Consider the following 18,976-nt stretch of genomic DNA (forward strand, 5'->3'; position numbering starts at 1 on the left):
GAGAAGAATAGTTCTTCTTCTTCTTCAATTCGGCGAGGATTTACTCCAGTACGGCTATTGAATCCAGCTTCCTGGGCCTTCGCAAGCTAACCTGGAGACATAGACCTCTTTAGGTTAAGGACTGGCAACTAAAGGCCATATGTCCTGATTTTCTGTGGTTTTCGATTTTCTGTAGGCGTCGCCTTTTGACTGCCACCATGCGGCCAGGAGCACTGCTAGCCAACCACGCTAGTGCGCAGTCAAAATGCGGCTGTTCACCCGCCGTAACGAAAGGAATATTTCCTTCCGTTTGTCAGATCGCACGAAACTCGTGATCCGCTTGATTACTCAAACAGCACGAGATGTGCGTCGGCTAGGATTTCTCTGACTTGAGCTCCAGCTCGGCGACACCACGCGGCCGTGCCTAAGATAACCTTACTTTTCAGCTAACCCTTTTCAGGAACCTCGTGCACTGCTAACCATCCGCTCTGATGCGACGCCGAACTGGAACAGGAGAAGAATAGTTAAAACTACCAAATCGATAGATATTCAATTTATATTCGAGCCTGCGATGATGCACTATTCTTTCCCGAATGAAATCCTCATTCAAATCTAAATCCACTCCTGGAGCGATTGAATGTCAAAACTACACCCGCTCCCGGAGTAAGTTCCAACTTCTTATGGAACGATGAGTCGTGATCCATGCAGCTCGCATCTCTAGCGCATTGAGTGTTTTGATCTCGTTCAAGACGGTACGAGTTGTGCGTCGGTGACGAAACTCCGATACGCTTTTCCTCTGACCCGGGCTGTTGTGGGTGGAAGTTGCGTATTCTAGCGAACGAACGAGCGAACGCGAAAAGTGCACGTGCGCGACAAAGAGATCGTCGTGGAAAGCGTGTTGTTGTCCCTGTCAACGGTGGGAAAAGCGGACCAACGCTCCGACGAAGTCCATTCCTCGACGAGTTTAGTGATAACGTGCGATTCCGTGGTGCAAGACCACCCAACCCGTTCTTCGCGTTTGCATCATCAGGAACCAAGAGGCCACAACAATGAGTGCCAATGTGTCGTGTCTTGTGCGCGTAACCAGCATGATGTCACAGTGCGCGAAAGCCAACCCCTCCAGCCTGGTGTTACCGCCGCGGTTCAGTCACCGGATACGTGGGGGATCCAGTGCTGCATACTGCAGCCCGGCCACAGCGTACGTTCGTCCACATCCGTCCTCCAAGCAGGACGGCCCATGGGGTGCTTCCATCCTCGGACGTAACCGCACCACGAACCTCGTCCCGAGGCTAGAACCTTCGCGGGGATACACGCAGGCAGCATCAACGCTCACCCGGGAACAGCTGCACGATCTGGTGTACAGGTTAAACGAGGATGAAAGAGAATTGCTTATGAACACCTTGAAGCAGTTCGAGTCCAACAAAGTGAAGGCGAAGTTTGAAGGTGAAATTTAACACTTCAGCGCAACGTCCGCAGTGTCTACTCTATCCTTTCTTTTGCTGAAATATCGATGTGCCTACTACAACTACTACTCGCATTTCAAACAACTGACAGAGGGATGTACGGGAAGGCCAGAATTTCGCTTGCTTTATGGGCAGCTAGGCCAAAAATAGAACGCGTCTTTTGGTTTCGCGCAATTTGCAACCACATAACCGTCGCGGTTGAAGATGGAATGTAAACAAAAGGCGCGTTCAATTGGCACGCTCAGCGAGCTCGCGTAGGACGTGCCGAATTACTCGATTACGCCGCCAGGAAATTGGCCTACAAGCAACAAGTTCTGCCTTTCCGTCATCTACTACACCCTCCTAGCATTCGAGCGCGGTGAATTACTGCAGGCGTCGATAAATACGGGCAGCATGATGATGGTCACAAAATTTCATGACACGCTCGAACCTTAATAAGGTGCGAACGGAACCCGACCGATTCGTAGTAAATCCTCGGCCACTGCAGTACCACCGCCGGTTGAATGATGTAATCAATCTCGTACAAGATACCAACTCAATTCAATGTCAGTCAGCAACACTTCACCTGCAACATGATACGCCCCCAAAGAACAGTACAATGATCACACCCCACAGCCAATACCTACCCCACAGTACCGCAGTACCACCCGCCGGAGGGCTGCTTCACACCCGTTGCCACACGCTCTTATCAGAAACCTCCATTATCTAAACCGTAATCGTACAGTAATCGTGTCTCTGCGGCAGTTGCACGTATTTCTCGTATCCGGAGAATGTTATCTGCCAATATGTAGGATCTTCTACCACTGTCTATCTCTTATATTGCGCTCTATCAAGCACTGTCTGTCGCCTACTCTTCTAGTTTACTATCTCCTCCGCGATTGATGTGATTTTAATTTAGATGTTATCGATAATCGATCGTTTTATTTATGTTGGCAATGCTTTCTATAGCGAAATCGTATCATTAGACCATTCTTTCTTTCGAAAAGGCATCTCCTGCCTCCCGGTGTAGCCATAGAGCAGTGTAAATAAATGCCAAATCCATCGCGCTTTATCAAACAGGTTATGCAACCAGGTGTATGAAAATTATCTAATTTAGGATAATTGTAATGGTTTTGAATTGATTTATTTTTTGCACAATTGTTTTACAAAACATAACTATTTGTTGTAATGTTGTGACTAAGGCAAAGGAAAGTATATTTATACAGCTTCACAACAAATAGCTGCTATCAGCGGTTTAGGTCGACATTGATAATGTTGTATATTTAAATTACCCTTGATATAGTTAAACGTTACACTTGACGCAATAGTGTTGGCATTTCAAAAACGCTTACTCAGCAGCTCGATAGTAAACTATACGATAAAGTATGTCTGAGTAATTTGCGAAGTATAAGAAAATGTATCCCTGCTCCATCATTCTCCATGGCCAAGAGCAAAATTTGCATATCCCCTTGCCGAATTCTAATAGGGTCTAATAAAATCTCATGCATGAATCATAATCCCTTTGCCGGCCGCCAAGCAGAGCCAATCATGTCCAAGACTGCACCTTTCTGAACGGTTGGTCGGCAAAATCAGGTCTGAAACCAGGTGTAATGTTGTGATCACGTTTGGCATATTATGTGCCGCTTGCCTATCCGGCATCCGGTAGTCCGTCCCCTGGCCATCATTAGTTGCCCGGTCCCCAAACACTAATAAAGCAAGCTTCGTAACGACAGCAGGATGAGAGATGGCTGTTACTATATTCAAAATCCTACCCCTACAACATAGGGCAGTTGGCTGCAACCGTATGGCGAAGTAGATTCGGTCGTCCAGCAAAGCTAAAGCCCGTCCTGGGAGATGTAGATCCTACCGGTTCCTACTGCGCGGTGCCGGAAGATTGGCTGCAGAAAAAGTTCGGTATGCTTTGTGTATGTTATTTTTTTACTGGTTTGTGTTTGTCCTACTTTTTCCTATTTTGGTTTAGCATTCGCAGGCGTGGGAAGTGGCAGACCGTTAGTTATATGCTTTCGTTCCTAGTTGGTTTGGTTATTCGACTAATTGCTACCATTAAATAACAGCCACTAATTACTAACAGCAGGTTCGTTTCGGTAACATTTAAAAAGTTTTTCTTTATGCGTTTTTTCATTGTCGTTTTTTAATGAATTAAATTTGTTAGGATTTTTTGACGATATCGGTAGAGTAATTTTGCATTTAAAACTTTCGGCGAACAAAGAAAATTACTTCTTTTATATTCTTGCTTTGCTAGAATAGAAAACTTTTTATAAATCAAATACATTTTATTCGAAAAAAAGCATTAAGATAAGCAATGAGGGAAAAGTTTTTTAAAGAAAAAATAAGCTTGTCCAATTCTTTTCGATTTGCTTTTTGTCGCGTGAATGTGCAGTCATGAACAATTGCCATTGATAATCCCTCATTCTGCATGAAGTAAGTAGTGCAAACGGATGAAAAGTTCCGAAATATCCGATGGGCTTACTAGCTGGCTTAACGTACTACAATTCCCTAGGTTTTCTCGCTAGTGTTGCCCGGCAGTAGGAATATAGCGTAGCTTTACGAGGATAACGTTTTTCATCATTTATTTCTCCTCAAATTGTCCGAAATCGGAATTGCCTCCCGTCCTTACCATTGGCATCACGAGTTACAAATTGAAATACGTTTTCATTTTATTTTCTCTCAAGTCCGCCACGCCGTAAATTAATGCTCTTTCGTACGAAACATGTTACATATCAGAAAAGAAAATGCAGACGGCTCCGGCAAGAGCTCGGTTTGGGTAGGTTTGTGCAAGCGTGCTATGTTCGTGTGTGCGTGTTGGGGTTGTACGAAAGTGATGTAGTATGGATGTGTATGACGTTCGTAGGCATATACTTTAGCAAACACTGACCCACATCGACGTAGTTGCCGGAACTCCCTCCGGGGCCTGATTCCAGGTTGTATCCCCGTATGATTCGTGTTCGTTGTGTAAATATTGATTTTGCATTATATCGACGGTGCCTGTGCCAAATTCTCCTATCACGTGCCTGGAAGTGGCGCCCCGAGCCCCATTTTAATGGCAGCTTCGTATCCGGATTAATTATGATGAAGTAATTTCGCGCGTCGATTGTTTCATAATTGGCATTTTGTTAATATTTTAAGTACATGCGGTTTCTGTTTCTTCATAAGCTCTCCATAAGGCCTTGAAACAATTAAAGGTTCAAAAACAATATTTTCTTCGCATATTTATTTCAAGGATCAAATGCCTTGTGTTAACTGCTTTAAGAAATTGCAATATTTTTACATCAGATAGGGATCAACGTGCTAGTTTGTTGACCTTGCTCTCCTAAAACTTAATCTTTAAGATACTAAAATAAATCCCATCGTAACCGAATAGCTCGCTTACGTCCTGTCGCCCCTAATTCACTTGAATGTATCACAGACCTGCATGCCCTTACCCTCTACGGAGCTAATTAACCAATCTTCCATTAATCATCTGCGTGCAATCTGAGAAGCATCAACTTGAACCTTGTTGTACTGAAGCGGCCATAGTCGGAGCATGGGTGATTTATCCTCCGTTCACAAACGTTTCGCGTTCCGCCAGAAAAAAGGATAGAATGCCCACGAGTGCCACGAAGTCGATCCTGGCGATAGGCTTGCGCCCCAAAAAGATAGCAATACTAATTAACATTTTATGCCTTCTTGTTGTTCCTCTCCAATTATGTATTGATTGCAAGAGTTTTCTTACCACAGTCCCACAACCGTTTGCTTGTTGCTTTTTCGCCATTCGTCCTCTCGTCCGGTCCTGGGGGGGAAAGGAAAAATGGTTGTTGTTTTCGTGATAGAATGTAATTTCGACCCGACCCCGTAATGCCGCTCACTTCCCGAACACATTGCAATAATAATGGTCGCTGGAAGGATACGTTCACGGTTGTTCGACGTTTGCCCATAAACGAGGCATTGGATGGCGATCGGAAGCACGCTGAGGAACGCGAATCCCGATGATATGGCCTTTGTGCGAAACTCCAATAACGTTCCACTTCGTTTGGGCTTTCGCGTGGGCACGTAAAGTAGGGCTACTTCTGCTGCACGGGAGAACGGAATTAGAAACGGACTGTCCACTTGGAGCAGCGGCGCGCTGTATCGCTTTGGGCGCTTTGAAACGCATCGAATAACCCACCGTCTGGTCTGGAGTAATTTAATTTCATGCTTTTGTGCTATTCTATTCCTGTGTGCCACCCTGGTATTTGATGTTAAATTATGCATGGCATGAATTTAATTCTCCCTCCAACCTCTAGCTGTTTATCTCTTGCTCCGTTTCGCTCCTCCGCTAAAGGCACTTCTTCTAGCTCGTAGTGTTTGTTTCCATTTCTTCCATCTTGCTTGCTTCTTTTCCTTTCCGGATCGGATAATGTAAAATGAGAATTCCATTCCTTTTATCTGTAGGTGGATGAATGATTATCTTATTAAGTGTTGGAATGAATTTGTCTGCATGTGAACATTTGGTGGAAGGGAAAATAAATAAAATGTGTGACTCTCCGGTACCTCGTCGGTTTTGAATTAATCGCCATAATTTTCCTTTCGCAATTTACACCCCCACAGCCGAGACAGTGCCACCACCAGTAACATCGGACCTCATGAAATGTAAGTATTCACACGCGTTTGATTGGGTATAAAGTTTGTGTGCGTTTCTTTTACGATTTTTGTATTTTCCTTACGCCTCGATGGAGGCGCATGGTGCCTCACGTGCGGTGGGTAACCGAGGCAAGTGGACATGGGAGTTAATGCGGGCGTAGCAAAAATTATAACAGATGCCGAAGCGAATCGCATGACACGTTAAACTGGATACAGGAAAAAAATGTTCACGAATAATCCAGGGGAGTGGAGTGTTGGTGTCGTTCAAAATGGAAGGTTATCGCACCAGGAAATATGTTTTAACAGCCTTGAACGCAGGGCCACACCTCGAGATATACTTGAAGCTGTATTTTTATTACACATTAACGTACTTTATTGCAAATAATATTTCTCGTTACGCCATTTGTTTGATGTTGTCTTTTTTATAACTAAATTGTTGTTTTAATATCATTGTTTTATAACACGTCTATTAGCAATTTAAATTAAAAAGGTACTCGACAACATACTCTTGTGATGAATCACATTTTCCATAGTTTTTATATCAAAAAGCTACAAAACTATTAAAAAGGCACGATATAGTTAGACACTTTCAATCTTGTCGCATTCATAAAAACAAACTACAAATTTCAAGATTCAATTTTTAATAAATCACGGGCTTTGAATGCTGGATTAGATTTTCTCCGTGGTACGGGTTTCTGTACAAATTTCACTCGAGGTCACGTAGAATAAGACCAGAAGGGAACATTCATCATGTCCGTTTGGAACTGACAGCCTCCAGAACAATTGCTTCTCGATGTCACTTCTTCGCATTTCCCATTCTATAGAATTTTCCTTTCATTTGCCCGACAATATCCTTTTGGTCGAAAGGATCGTTTTTTATTGTTCTGAAGAATATCTGTTCAAGTTTAAGTTTCCATGAGGAAAAAGGAAGATATATCAAAAACACTCATGTTGAATGGAAAGGAAAGCCACCAAAAATTATATTATTATTATGTAAATCAACTTGTGAATTTTCCGTTTTCGAATAACACAGCAAATAAAGACCATAGTTCAACCATTGTGCTACCTTTATTTGCATTTGGTTTCTACCCAATCGGTTGTCACCAATTTTCTAACCGTAAAATATGTCCGCAAAAAGCGCGCTTTCCTGTCGTGACTCATGGCAAACGAAATTGAATAGAGCCTCCCACCAGGCCTCCCACGTGTGGCTTTCTGTTTTCGAAGCCTTTCTTTCATTCGTGCACAACCCGTCGAAAGGAGTTCACTTTTGTCGGATTTTTGTTTCGTTTAGTATTTTTTTTTACAGTCTCTTCCCTCGTTTCCCCAGGTTGGGGTTGGCTCATTCGAATGAGCCTTTTTTTTCCTACTCCCAGCACCCGACAGTTTATATATTTGCAGCAATTTAAGGTCGCACTGTCATGCTGGCGTGTGTCGGGGCCGTATTTGTTGAGCTACTAGGTAGGAACCACTCAAAAGGCAATCTTTTTCACCTATGCTTGGGAAGCGACACAAGTGTGTCAGTGTGTGTCCTGTGTGTGTGTGTGTGTGTGTGAGAAGGATTGGGGAGGGGGTGGGCTTTATTTTTACGAGCCTGATTCAACCGGTGAGTCTTCTCTCGGGCGCCTGTGTTCTAGAACCTAAAGCTTACGGTGAAAACCGCTTTCCACTTCAACTGCCAAGTGAGCGGAACAGAAAGGAAGGTATAAAAAAATGGTCAGAGTAAAAGCCTGTGTATGTGTGTGTGTGTGTGTGTGTGCATAAAAACTGAAATCCCTGGCGCCGTGTCATGTGGATGCAGCAGGGGAAAAAAAAAGGGAAAATGAAAAGAGTTGTTTCGCTTGACGTATTACTGGCCTCAGATGTGTGTGGCATATAGCGGCCTCACTAGAATGGATACTCTCTTTGGTACTCCCCCCATCCCCGGGGGGACTAACTGTTGGAGCATCCTGTTCGTTAGGTGAAGCGTAAAGATGGAGTAATTTTGTGAACCTAACTACCGGCCGGATGGCGGAAAGAATGACTTCCGAATGGTACCGATGGGAGATGGTAACGTAAACTTTCGTGTTAATTGAAGCGTTGATTGATGGTTAATTTAACCGTTGAACGACGGGGTTTTCCCCCTGGAGGACTTAGGAAAATCAGATCGGAATTGAATTCCGCCTGTTGTGAGTGTTGGCAAGCTTTAAAATCCTTCTTTAAACTTTTGCAAGTACTGCTGGGCTGCATGATGCCCCTTGGTCCATCACACACACAAACACAGTGTTCCATCTCCTCTAGGGAATCTTTACACTAGGAAAAACTTTGAAGAGCTCGCAAACAAATGTTTCTACCCCGTGTGTATCCAAGCCCGGCCCAGCCAGCGAGCGAGCCAGATTAAATGTAAAACTTTATCGCAAAGGAATTGCACAAGATAAATTGAGTTGGACGGTCAGTTCAGCACACAATCGATCCATCCATCCCTCTAAAGGGCGAGCGGGCACGGGCGCGTGTACCGGTTTTCCAAGAAGGAAACATTTTCCGTTCTTCGTTTTCGAGGTTTCTCCGCTCGCTCTGAACCAACAATTTATGTTGTATTTATCTTGCTTTGTTACGCGCCGGCATCTTTGGCAAAAGGGTGAACGGGTGCGGCCAGAGGTTAAACCAACTGGGCTGGGTGTCCCTTTGTTCCCGGTTCTTTTCCCGTGGCGCCTGCGGGCGAAGAAACATCTTACCGCAATCCATGGAAAACCGAGGAAACTTTCCTTTGGCGGGTTAGTTACCACCTTATTCTTTTTTTTGTCTACTGTGCCTTGTTAAAACCACCCTGTTGCTTTATCCGGAAATCAGTCGCCGACCCCAAAGGTAAAGGCCAAAGGGATCCATCTAGATTTAACGTTTTCCATTTTCACCACCCAAACCGTCCCGGGGAAGGCAATTTCCGGCCGCAAATGTTTGCATATTTGTGTTTGCACACACACACAGACAAATTTTCGGTGCCCTTTTATTACCCACCAACCACCGACAAGAAGCTGGTCAGGGAAAACCGTTTTGGATGTCTTCCTTTCTTTTTCTTCCAACCACAAGAAACACAATCCTAGCGGGGCTTTACTTTATGACTAAATGTGGGATTGAAAGGGAATATAAAATTAAGAAATATCGAGCAGTATAAGGTGTGGCGCAAGAAGACTTATGAGCAATTATCACGTTGGGATTAGGCCAACTTCTATTTGCAACGCGGGTGGAAAACGCCGATGCGCGACCGAGACCGCTCCGACCGACCTGACAACGACCTCCTCCCCCCCCCCCCCCCCCCCCCGCTTTTCTCCATGTCGGTTCGGTCGGGAAAAAGCAGGTGGGCAAAAGTTGTGTTCGTTGTCCTCCTTTCTAACGAGATCTGCTCGGAGCATTTATAAGTTTTTCCAATCTCTCGCACGAACGGTGGAAAGTGTTGGTTGAAAGTTTTTAATGACGTATATTAGCGCTTCGTGCGCCTCGTTGGATACAGATTCCTACTCGAGGCACGTAAATCAACGACATTATTTGCTAATTGATGAATTGAACCTTGGCATTTGGGATGGACATTTCCGTTTGAGGAACGTGTTGCGGAGGGACATTACGTTTCCGGGGTTCGAACAAAACCCACCCAGTTTGGTTTGGCGCTGGGCCGGAATTATGTTTTCGTTTAAATTTTTCAAGTTGGGGAGAAGTGCTTTGTGCAAAGAATCCCTCCCAACATTGACACTCGAATGAGTTTTCGTTTGTGTTTTTCACGATGGGTTGGGTTGACCGAAAATTGTCCAACAACATTTCCTCGGCATCGTCGGAATGCGATGATAAGGGTCTGCTTAGGGCAAACTTTCGCTTCAGCGGGCAAGGGACAACAAACAACTTTTTTCCTCCCCGCCCGTTGTTTTCGGGTCAATATCAGTCAACAAACCGTCGTTTGGGTTTCTGTCTCTATATTTACACACTGTGACGAATTTTCACGCACTCTCCTATCAAAACTTTAACTTCGGACGGATCTGTGACATGTTTGTGGGGGGGGGGGGGGTAAAAAAACAGACATTATTCCGCTTTCATGTACCTTTTCTTTTCCCCTTCCTCCCAGTGGGCCTAGTGAACGCGTTGCCTTTCATCGGGTTCGGTTTTCTGGACAACTTCACCATGATCATCGCGGTAAGTGGCGATAACAGCGTGCGTTATTCTTGTGCATAAACGATGTGTGTGCGGATAACTTTTCTTTTTCCATAAATAACAAACCAGCCGCAAATAAATGACCGTCCCGTCGCTTATGCTTCATGTATGCTCACGTCTAACACGCTTTCCTTTTCCACCCAGGGTGACTACATTGAGCATACGCTCGGGTTATTTATGTGCATATCGACCATGGCGGCCGCAGCGCTGGGCAACACCATCAGCGACGTAATCGGCATCGGTTCGGCGTTCTACGTGGAGAAGCTCGCGGAGATGAGCGGCGTAAAGCCACCGAAGATGTCCCCGATACAGCTCGAGATGAAGGCTAGCCGGAGGGCGGCCAATTTGGTAAGCAGTCGATTGAATATTTTCGTTTCTTTTCTGTACGTCTGCGGGTAAGATTGATGAGATTCATCCACGCTCTATTTACCTCCCGGAAATAATCCCGTGAGACGTGGGTGGTCTCTTAAAACGTCGATCCTCGAAACCTTTTTACCGTTGCCTCCAAACGCACGTTTTGCAATTCTATGACGTGTCCCCGTTCCTTAATACCTGCATAGGGGCGGAGTTGTTCAGCAACACTGTTGTGATAACAGAATAAACATTTGAGCACCGTCTCAAGAAAGCATCGCATCCCTTGCGCTAACGTCTTTCTGTTTACTTTTCTCATCATCGCACGCACGCACGCAACACGTATTCCTAGGGTCGAGTGCTTGGCATTACGATCGGCTGCCTGCTGGGAATGTGCCCTTTATTATTCATGAAGGAGGACAAGGATAAGGAGAAGAGCAAGGACAAGGCGAAGGCTAAGGATAAGGAACCGACGGATGCTGCTAATGTTGCCGAAAAATTGGTATCCCCGTGAGCGGCGGAATCCCGTACCACCGTACCATCGTAGGAGGCTGTTCCGATGCGCGCCTGTCTGTGTGTGTGTGTGGGTGTGTGGTAGCGATGCGGTTTAGGTCAATTTAGGTAGGCTCAACATAAATCCTACCGACCCGAACCGACTCGTCGAGCAAGTCAAACGAGCGACGAAATTTAAATTAGGCGGATCCTTCCTCCGAAGCGATTTATATTTTACGAGAATTGAGTGTGAACACACTGACTACAGCAGAGGCCCGGGTTGTGTAAGGAGTTGGAAGCGTTTACCTATAGCGAATGAATGATGATGATATGATATACAGAGCGACCGCACACGGTTGCTAGGTTACCATCTCGCATGGCAGAAAACGCTGTCGAAACCAAACCGACATCATCAATGCGATAACGAACGTGTTTGGAAGGAATGCGTTTTCGACTGTGTGTAAATATTATCTCCGGTCGTAGTCGATTTTCGATTTCCACCATTTCGCGGAACCATCGGATCGAATTCCGCGCTACGCTAACGAGCTGTACATTAGTTATTGATTTGCCACCGAATGTGTGCATATGCGTGTGTGTGCGCGGAAGGTGCTGCTATTTATTTCCGTTTCGCAAACGGTTGCGTCAATAGGAACGCATCCTACCTTGCGGAGAGTATCTAATACGATGGCTTCATCGAAGTGTTTTCTTTTTCTGTTAAATAATTGTTAGATTTTTCTGCGAATCTGTTATTTACGCGTGCACAAAAAACCCGCATGTTAAACGCTAATTGATCATAGTATCGTTACCTCACTTTAGAAGCGCTAGTAAAACTAGACGTTTTATGGAACACGTTCTGTTCTGTTGATATTCCTGTAGTAGCAATTCTGCTAGTTGTAGACAATGACGGCCCTTGTAGCGGGTTCCCGGGTACCGAGTATTACACTTAAATACGCTTGGTATCATGTAGCTAGTACGACCGTTCAGTCAATTCGCATAGCAATAGGAATCGTCGCAGCGGTTTAATGACACCATGAAGAATTTTCCATTCAAACGCGAGTTTTAGTTCGAGTACTTATCCTTGTAAGTTGCGCTTCCGGCAATTCCAGGCTTTGTTTGGTTGAAGATTCACTAATTGCGACACAGAAGAAGAAGACGAAGTAAAAAAAACCAGTACCATTTTGATGATCTTGAACAAGCAGAGTGGAAGGAAGTTGTAATTGGGTCCATGTTGAAAATGAGTAAGAAAAAATGCAGGAATATTTTAATCGATTAGAATTATTGAAACCATCGGTATAGCTTTCCGGGAAATCAGAGACCAATATCTCATACTTGATAGACGTAAAAGAATTTAAAAGTAATGATAAACAACAAATAAAAACTCATACGCCCCGCTGCTTCCAGTGGGATGAATTCTTCATTGTTCACCTGTTTCTAATGGAGCCAGCAGTCCTGGCGAATGCTTCTTGATATTGTGGATGATGATAACCTCATCGATATTCTCTGCCGCTTTCTTTCTTTCTTGCTTATCCTGATAACAGTAAAGTTACCCATCTCAGTCCAGAATGGGCGGTGGGTGGCGTATTGGTGTGCAGTATTAATTTACCGTTCGACATTGTTGTGTATAGCGATATTTCCATCGGATAAGGATAAACGTAATACGGCACAAGCCCTTTGTGACCGCCATCGTCTGAAGAGCGCGATAATCCGCATCCTTCCCATTGTCTTTCTGAATCGTGAACTCTTGGGACCGTGGCATATTTAACTCTTTAAAACTCTTCCATACCCTCGCCTTTCCCCCCTGGGAGCGTCAGTCGGTCGGTGTGCCGGTGGCGATGGCGTGTCTAAAGTCCCTCCATTTTAAGCACAATAATATTCTTGACCGAAATCTCTATTACTTAAACCTACCCTGGCCTTACCCAACGTAAATGGACTTGAAGAAGGATGTAAGATAGGATGGAGCTGGAAAGCTGGCCTCATCATCATCATCGTGAGGACACGGAGCACACATTAGCGAAGCGAAGAGAGAGCCAAACGAATGATGTAAAACTATTTTTCTACCAACCTTCCGACTGGTGATCAGAACCTTTAGAGTCCATGTAGTTAGCCGATTTAAGCCGCGCTTCCGCGAGAAGACAAACAAAAAACTCCAAGCAAACATTCGTAACATCGCGACAATGTCAATTTTCTAGAAAAAAAACCATACCTAGACACTGTCCTACATCGTCTTTCACGTTACTCATACTCTCAAGAATGGATATATAGATACGAAACGAATTAAACATCAAAGCAAGGTAGCATTAATGCATTAAAGTATAATATTAGCAAATTAGCGTAGTGGATTATATTGATAACACGCTGTTCATGTTGAAGACTCATCTACAAATACACTCATGCAAGATGCACATAGAATAGAACGGAATGAACAAACGCCCTAATGGCGATGAGATTAAATGGACGCATTTCGAGGCGATCGCAACGTGGAACATTGAATGCACCAACTGTGAAATGCTGAGTAGTTCTTCCACTTGATAAACCACGAGGAAAGCGCGCAATACATAAACTAATAAAAATAAAACTGCTCAAATCAAAAGGAAAAAAATACAAATAGACGTAAACAGTAAATGGGTAGACGCTTCGGATTCGGAGCGACGATCCTCATTCGCAAACTTGCGGAATAAAAATGATCAGCAATAGCCAGACATACTGACATGAAACAAATAAAAACTAATCCATTATCTTACCACAACTTGGAATGGGTTTAATTTAGGGTTTCTACAATAAATGCATCCGAAAGTTATCAACATTATTCTATTTACCTATATATCATTTCGGGTTTGTTAGGCTTGGGAAACAATGGTTTTTGTTTAACTCGACGAATGGTTTCATGTTTTAAATAGCGAATAAACAACTTTATTGAACAAATTCTTTAACTGATATGGTGGAGAAAAAAACATAAGCTCACCTAATGTTAACTTGTATAATTTTCGTTTCAAAAAAACGGGTTACTGTGTTCGGAATTGTATATAATTTAAGTTTTATCATACTTTGTATAGCTCAATGGGAAAAAAAAACTTGAAGCATGTTCGATCGAATCAAATATACTGTTTTAAGTAAGGTAATGGTTACTGTTGTGTTCCTTTAAACGAAACATTTTTAGAATGTTAGTTACACGCTAGCTACTGCAGGTAATGATGTAGGGTTTGTCTTGTTACAAAAACTTTAAAAGCGAGCTGAACATCTCGAAAGTTCTCTTGTAGTGTTTGTATATGCCATCGTAAGTCTCGTCGTCATCATCGACGCACCATTGGTTGCTGCTGCTACCAATCATAAGTGGAATGAAGCATTCGTAGGAGCAATTTTGAGATCCGGCGCCTTCTGTTGCAAGCACGTTCGATTCCTCATGCTTTGCGTTCTCATGACCGTCGCTAGGTTCGTCGTCCGAACGAAGGAAATCAACCTGCGACACAAACTTGCTGCCTCCCGTCGAATCGTAGATGAAGCGAATGTTCGGGTACCGATAGGGGGAGAAGAATTTGACCTGCCGTTGGTTTGTACCGTGCCATTTTTCGTAGACTAGCTCCCGCCGCCGCTGTCCAGGGGCGAACGCTACGTCACAGTCTTTTAGAGTTGCATTAATCGCGTGCATTTGCGGCGTGCAAATGTGCGGTCCTTCCAAGGTACAGTCTTCGGTTTGTTGTGTGAGTGCTTCACCGATAGTTCCGGCACCGTCGACCGTCGTCGAGGTGATTCCATCCGGGTGCGAAGTGTTTGATAGTGCGGTGCCACTTTGAAGGTTGCTGCTGTCGACAGGTGTTGTTCCGGTACGGTAGAGAAGGTTACCGGGCAGATGGAGATTGCTAGCTAAGAGGAAGGCTCCCGCAATGGTCATTACGCTGGCCGTGTAGCTCAGAGCAAGGACTGTGCTGTAATGTATCAACTGTTTGGCCATTGCAAAAGACGGTAAAAAGTTGATCAACTCGGTGTAAGTTAACCAGCCGCGCGTTAGACCTTGTCTTTTGGCTAGCACCTTCTCCACAGACTTCAATTTTTCAAAGAAATCATGCTTGGAAACATAAGCATTCCAATTCTAATCCAAAAAAGGGAGATAAATTAATAAAAAGCATAACGAAGCAATTAATTCCAGGATACATACCATTGCGTCTAAGAATTCCAGTTCTAATGCTTTCATTTGATCGGGTGTCATGTTTCCAGACTCTGCCCAGGCACTTAAATAAATATCCTCATCGTAACCACAGTAGAACTTCGTGGACACCATCTAAAATTGTAGAGTGAAAAGTAAGAGAAAGCGCCAGTCACGAATTGGTTTCCCATCGATGAAAGTAAGCTTCGAAACGGAAAGAGAAAATTGCGAACAACTATCTTTCTGCGCAGTGAAGCATGATCGCTCGATAACCGTAGGAAACCTACTTTCATCCGGGTTCGATTGATCGAGAGAAGAGACGGCGCTTATCAGCTACGCCACTTACACGGAAACTATGCACTTACCATCGAGACTATAAATAATTCAGACGGCGTTACACGACGAACAAAGGTCGGATCGGTAGCGTTCAAGCGATCGAGATAGATCATCGCCAGAATGAGTGAGCACGGTTGCACGGAAAGATTGCCCACAGTCGCAAAGTTCAGTCGACTGAGGGAATGACCGCGATGCGTTTCGGAAAACACATCGGCGGCGTAGTCCGCCAGCGGGCGGCTTATTTTGGTGCATCGCCCCTTGGACGAGCCGTAGTAGAGGGTTTTCTTGATACGATCAAGAAACTCTTCGTGATCTATCACCTAACGGGAAGGGAATAGTGGCACAAAACATGACCATAATTAGACAAGTCAACATGGGGTAGTCAACACGCATTGACTCATTGGTACGGAAGCCCTTACCGAGGTATCGGTGATGTTGGGTTGCTCGCATTCGATCATTTTCGTTCACTTTAACTACGCGAACACCATTGAAACGTAATTATTCTTCTGTGGAACTGTATTTATCACGATCACGGTAAATATTGTTCTGTTTTCAAAGATCACGAAAAACACGATGCGAGCTCTTCTCCTTTTGATGGAAAACTAGTGAGGGGCTCATCAAAATGAACCCGACCCAAGTTCTTGATCCAAGAATCATCACAACTCCGAACCCAGATGGAGGAGGAACCAGTTGGCTGGTGAAAAAAATATTTTTTGAAGCGTATTGACCTATGCACGCATTTCAAACAATTTAAAATAACTTGAAATATAAATTATAAGTGAAAATAAGGCCCACAGCGGATAACGAAATTTGTGTCAATATTTTACAGCTAGTGATTTTGGTCAAATTGTTCAAACAGGAACGGTACACCCATCTCTCCAAAATGTTTGTAAATGTCAAAACTTTACATAAATGTAAACGTCAAAATCGGCTGACGAAGTTGATTACGAAATTTTGTTTACATCTAGTTTGTTGCAATCGTCGCAGAGCATATTGCAAAATAAAGACAAATATGTTGAAACTAAAGTCCTTAGTCCCGATGCTGTCGAACGTGGTAAGTTATAATTGCTCGAATAATTTAGCTCTATGTTGACACGAATCTGATTCTTTGCTTTCAGCGAAATCTGCACACGACGAAGAAAACCCTCCTGAACCTAGTGCCAATCGTGGTCGAGCAAACCGGTCGCGGCGAACGAGCCTATGATATTTTTTCCCGACTGCTGAAGGAACGTATCATTTGCCTAATGGGGCCTATCCACGACGATTTGAGCTCGCTGATAGTGGCACAGCTTTTGTTTCTCCAGTCAGAAAACGGGACGAAACCGATCCATATGTACATCAACTCTCCGGGAGGTAGTGTAACCGCCGGGTTGGCAATCTACGATACCATGCAGTACGTGAAGCCTCCCGTGGCAACCTGGTGTGTGGGACAGGCGTGTTCGATGGGATCGTTACTGTTGGCCGCTGGGGCCCCAGGAATGCGTCATTCTCTACCGAACGCGCGTATTATGATCCATCAGCCTTCCGGTGGGGCACAGGGACAAGCAACAGATATCCAGATACAGGCGGAAGAGATTCTGAAGCTGAAGAAACAGTTGACGGAGATTTATGCGAAACACACAAAATCTTCCTACGATCTGTTGTACTCTAAAATGGAGCGAGATACATTCCTTAATCCAGAAGAGGCACAATCGCTTGGGCTTATAGACACTGTATTGGAGCATCCACCATCTTCCACTGAAGGAAAATCGTAAAACAGTGTTTTAAATATTTGTGAAATTGTTGTCACGTCATAGTTACTATCGTGGGATTGTAACAGTTAAGGGTAAAATAAAAATAAAATGAAAAAGTAAATAAAATATTTTTTATACAAATTGTATAGATATTTCTTCCCTTCTTCTTCGTGCTTGATGGAAAAAATCAAAACTTATTATTATTAAAAACAGAATCAACAAACTATTAAAGCCATATCTGATTGCACCTGAAATGTGATAAGTATTGATCAGATAACAACGTAAGCTTTTGATGGAGCGAATTTGCAACAAAATCTGTTTTTTGACGCGAACAAACAATTAGGACAGGTAATGAGCCTTGAAATTAAATTAGATACTCTTATAGCTTAATTGTACCGTAATCAAACCATTATCTAAATCATTACTGAATTCAGATAGTAGCGTTTAACAGCATCTGTATTTTTGCATTTGAAGTCAGTCCGCGGTCCATTTCGTTTCAGTAATGTCTGTGAATTTTGCGTTCGTATCTTTATTATTTCTGCTGCCGTTCTGTTGCCTCACAGTTAACGCATTGGGCAGGGTGAGAAAAGTAATAATTTCGATTTGAATACTTTTAATGAAATTAAGCCGTCCCATTACAGCGTAATAAAGAGCTCGTCATAGAGAAGGCAACGACGTGCAAGACCAATAAAACCGATACGTTTTTAGTTAAGTTTGCTGCCCCGCTGAACTTCACATCCAAAAACAACGTGGTTCGATTCTACGGCAACTTTACTGTTGTACAGCAGATAAGAGCGCCGTTGGAGGTGTGAACGTTAAAATTCGAGTAATATTTGAGAATATGAGTTAACTCCTTCTTCTTTCACAATCTTTCAGCTAACGCTCATTGCCTACCGTTGCACAAGCGATTTGCAAAATTGTCAACGGTACAATGCGGTTCACATTCCAAGAGTGTGTTCGTTTTTGACCGATACAAATTCTTTTTGGACCCCCTTCGTACGTAGTATTCAACCGACGGTGAAATGTCCCATACAACCGGTAAGTCCCGATCTTTCGCCAACGATTTTTGATTTCTAATGGTTGATTTTACCACTTTTTTGTTCGATCTTTATCTCACCAAGGCCTTGTACCATTTTAAGGATTCAGCATTTGATTTAACCTTTTTCACAAGCTTTCCTCTTGATGGATACAGTTGGCAAGTGACTATGAAATTGTATTCCACCGCGTACACACCAAAAAGGGAAGTTTTTTGCTTCGCCTCGCAAGCTACACTCAATAAACTTCGGAAAAACTAATAGTAAGGCCTTGATTGGTCTTGTAAAAAATAAACATATTATTTTGTACACGAATATTTCGATTTTTTCTCTTTTAAAAGTATTATTCTGTTATGAATGAAAAATTTACAAAAAAAAAGGTGAAACAGAATGTATATGTACCACATTTTAAAATACCTGTCGTATTGATCATTGCATAACGTCGTTTTGAGCTCTATCAACATCTGTTGCAAAACGAATTGGATAAAATGTATGATCTAGCTCTACTTAAAATACATTATGCGTAAAAATTGTGCAAATATTGATTTTACAATTCTGTGTAAACTAAAATATGCAATAAAATATCTAGTGAAAAAAAAACACGAAACCCAACATGAATATTCATTAAGAGAAAGGTTTAAGTTTTTCCACCCCAGTTGTAAGGCGGTTTACTGT

At 43.4% G+C, this 18,976-nt stretch overlaps 4 protein-coding genes across 4 annotated transcripts; 3 read left to right on the forward strand and 1 right to left on the reverse strand.

The window, feature by feature from the left end:
• The first annotated feature begins 752 nt into the window (after positions 1-752).
• Positions 753-11,787, forward strand: LOC131286526 (transmembrane protein 65). The gene is made up of 6 exons (XM_058315492.1): positions 753-1,422; positions 3,207-3,335; positions 6,009-6,050; positions 10,129-10,196; positions 10,359-10,562; positions 10,918-11,787. Exons 1-6 carry the CDS (start codon positions 1,029-1,031, stop codon positions 11,077-11,079), a joined length of 999 nt encoding a protein of 332 aa, XP_058171475.1. The 5' UTR covers positions 753-1,028; the 3' UTR covers positions 11,080-11,787.
• A 2,220-nt stretch (positions 11,788-14,007) lies between these two features.
• Positions 14,008-16,116, reverse strand: LOC131288385 (uncharacterized). The gene is made up of 4 exons (XM_058317519.1): positions 15,954-16,116; positions 15,564-15,854; positions 15,211-15,333; positions 14,008-15,144 (listed from the first exon to the last, which is right to left on the reverse strand). Exons 1-4 carry the CDS (start codon positions 15,990-15,992, stop codon positions 14,266-14,268), a joined length of 1,332 nt encoding a protein of 443 aa, XP_058173502.1. The 5' UTR covers positions 15,993-16,116; the 3' UTR covers positions 14,008-14,265.
• A 355-nt stretch (positions 16,117-16,471) lies between these two features.
• LOC131294504 (ATP-dependent Clp protease proteolytic subunit, mitochondrial) lies at positions 16,472-17,387 on the forward strand. Its single transcript, XM_058322550.1, has 2 exons — positions 16,472-16,588; positions 16,653-17,387. The coding sequence occupies exons 1-2, from the start codon at positions 16,547-16,549 to the stop codon at positions 17,286-17,288; spliced, it is 678 nt and encodes a 225-aa protein (XP_058178533.1). The 5' UTR covers positions 16,472-16,546; the 3' UTR covers positions 17,289-17,387.
• Positions 17,388-17,769: 382 nt separating this feature from the next.
• On the forward strand, positions 17,770-18,562 carry LOC131292972 (uncharacterized). The gene is made up of 4 exons (XM_058321052.1): positions 17,770-17,847; positions 17,909-18,073; positions 18,144-18,305; positions 18,389-18,562. Exons 1-4 carry the CDS (start codon positions 17,770-17,772, stop codon positions 18,560-18,562), a joined length of 579 nt encoding a protein of 192 aa, XP_058177035.1.
• Positions 18,563-18,976: the final 414 nt, after the last annotated feature.

Source organism: Anopheles ziemanni, chromosome 2, assembly GCF_943734765.1.
Source record: "Anopheles ziemanni chromosome 2, idAnoZiCoDA_A2_x.2, whole genome shotgun sequence".
Classification (NCBI taxonomy): Eukaryota; Metazoa; Arthropoda; class Insecta; order Diptera; family Culicidae; genus Anopheles; species Anopheles ziemanni.

Coding starts and splice junctions, on each gene's coding strand:
- LOC131286526 (XM_058315492.1), top strand. CDS start 1,029: ATGAGTGCCAATGTGTCGTGTCTTGTGCGCGTAACCAGCATGATGTCA. Junction 1,423..3,206: donor AGTGAAGGCGAAGTTTGAAG/GTGAAATTTAAC, acceptor CCTACAACATAG/GGCAGTTGGCTGCAACCGTA. Junction 10,197..10,358: donor ACTTCACCATGATCATCGCG/GTAAGTGGCGAT, acceptor TTTTCCACCCAG/GGTGACTACATTGAGCATAC.
- LOC131288385 (XM_058317519.1), bottom strand. CDS start 15,992: ATGATCGAATGCGAGCAACCCAACATCACCGATACCTCG. Junction 15,855..15,953: donor CCAACATCACCGATACCTCG/GTAAGGGCTTCC, acceptor CCTTCCCGTTAG/GTGATAGATCACGAAGAGTT. Junction 15,145..15,210: donor TGGAATTCTTAGACGCAATG/GTATGTATCCTG, acceptor TTTTTGGATTAG/AATTGGAATGCTTATGTTTC.
- LOC131294504 (XM_058322550.1), top strand. CDS start 16,547: ATGTTGAAACTAAAGTCCTTAGTCCCGATGCTGTCGAACGTG. Junction 16,589..16,652: donor TCCCGATGCTGTCGAACGTG/GTAAGTTATAAT, acceptor CTTTGCTTTCAG/CGAAATCTGCACACGACGAA.
- LOC131292972 (XM_058321052.1), top strand. CDS start 17,770: ATGTCTGTGAATTTTGCGTTCGTATCTTTATTATTTCTGCTGCCGTTC. Junction 18,074..18,143: donor AGATAAGAGCGCCGTTGGAG/GTGTGAACGTTA, acceptor ACAATCTTTCAG/CTAACGCTCATTGCCTACCG. Junction 18,306..18,388: donor TGAAATGTCCCATACAACCG/GTAAGTCCCGAT, acceptor TATCTCACCAAG/GCCTTGTACCATTTTAAGGA.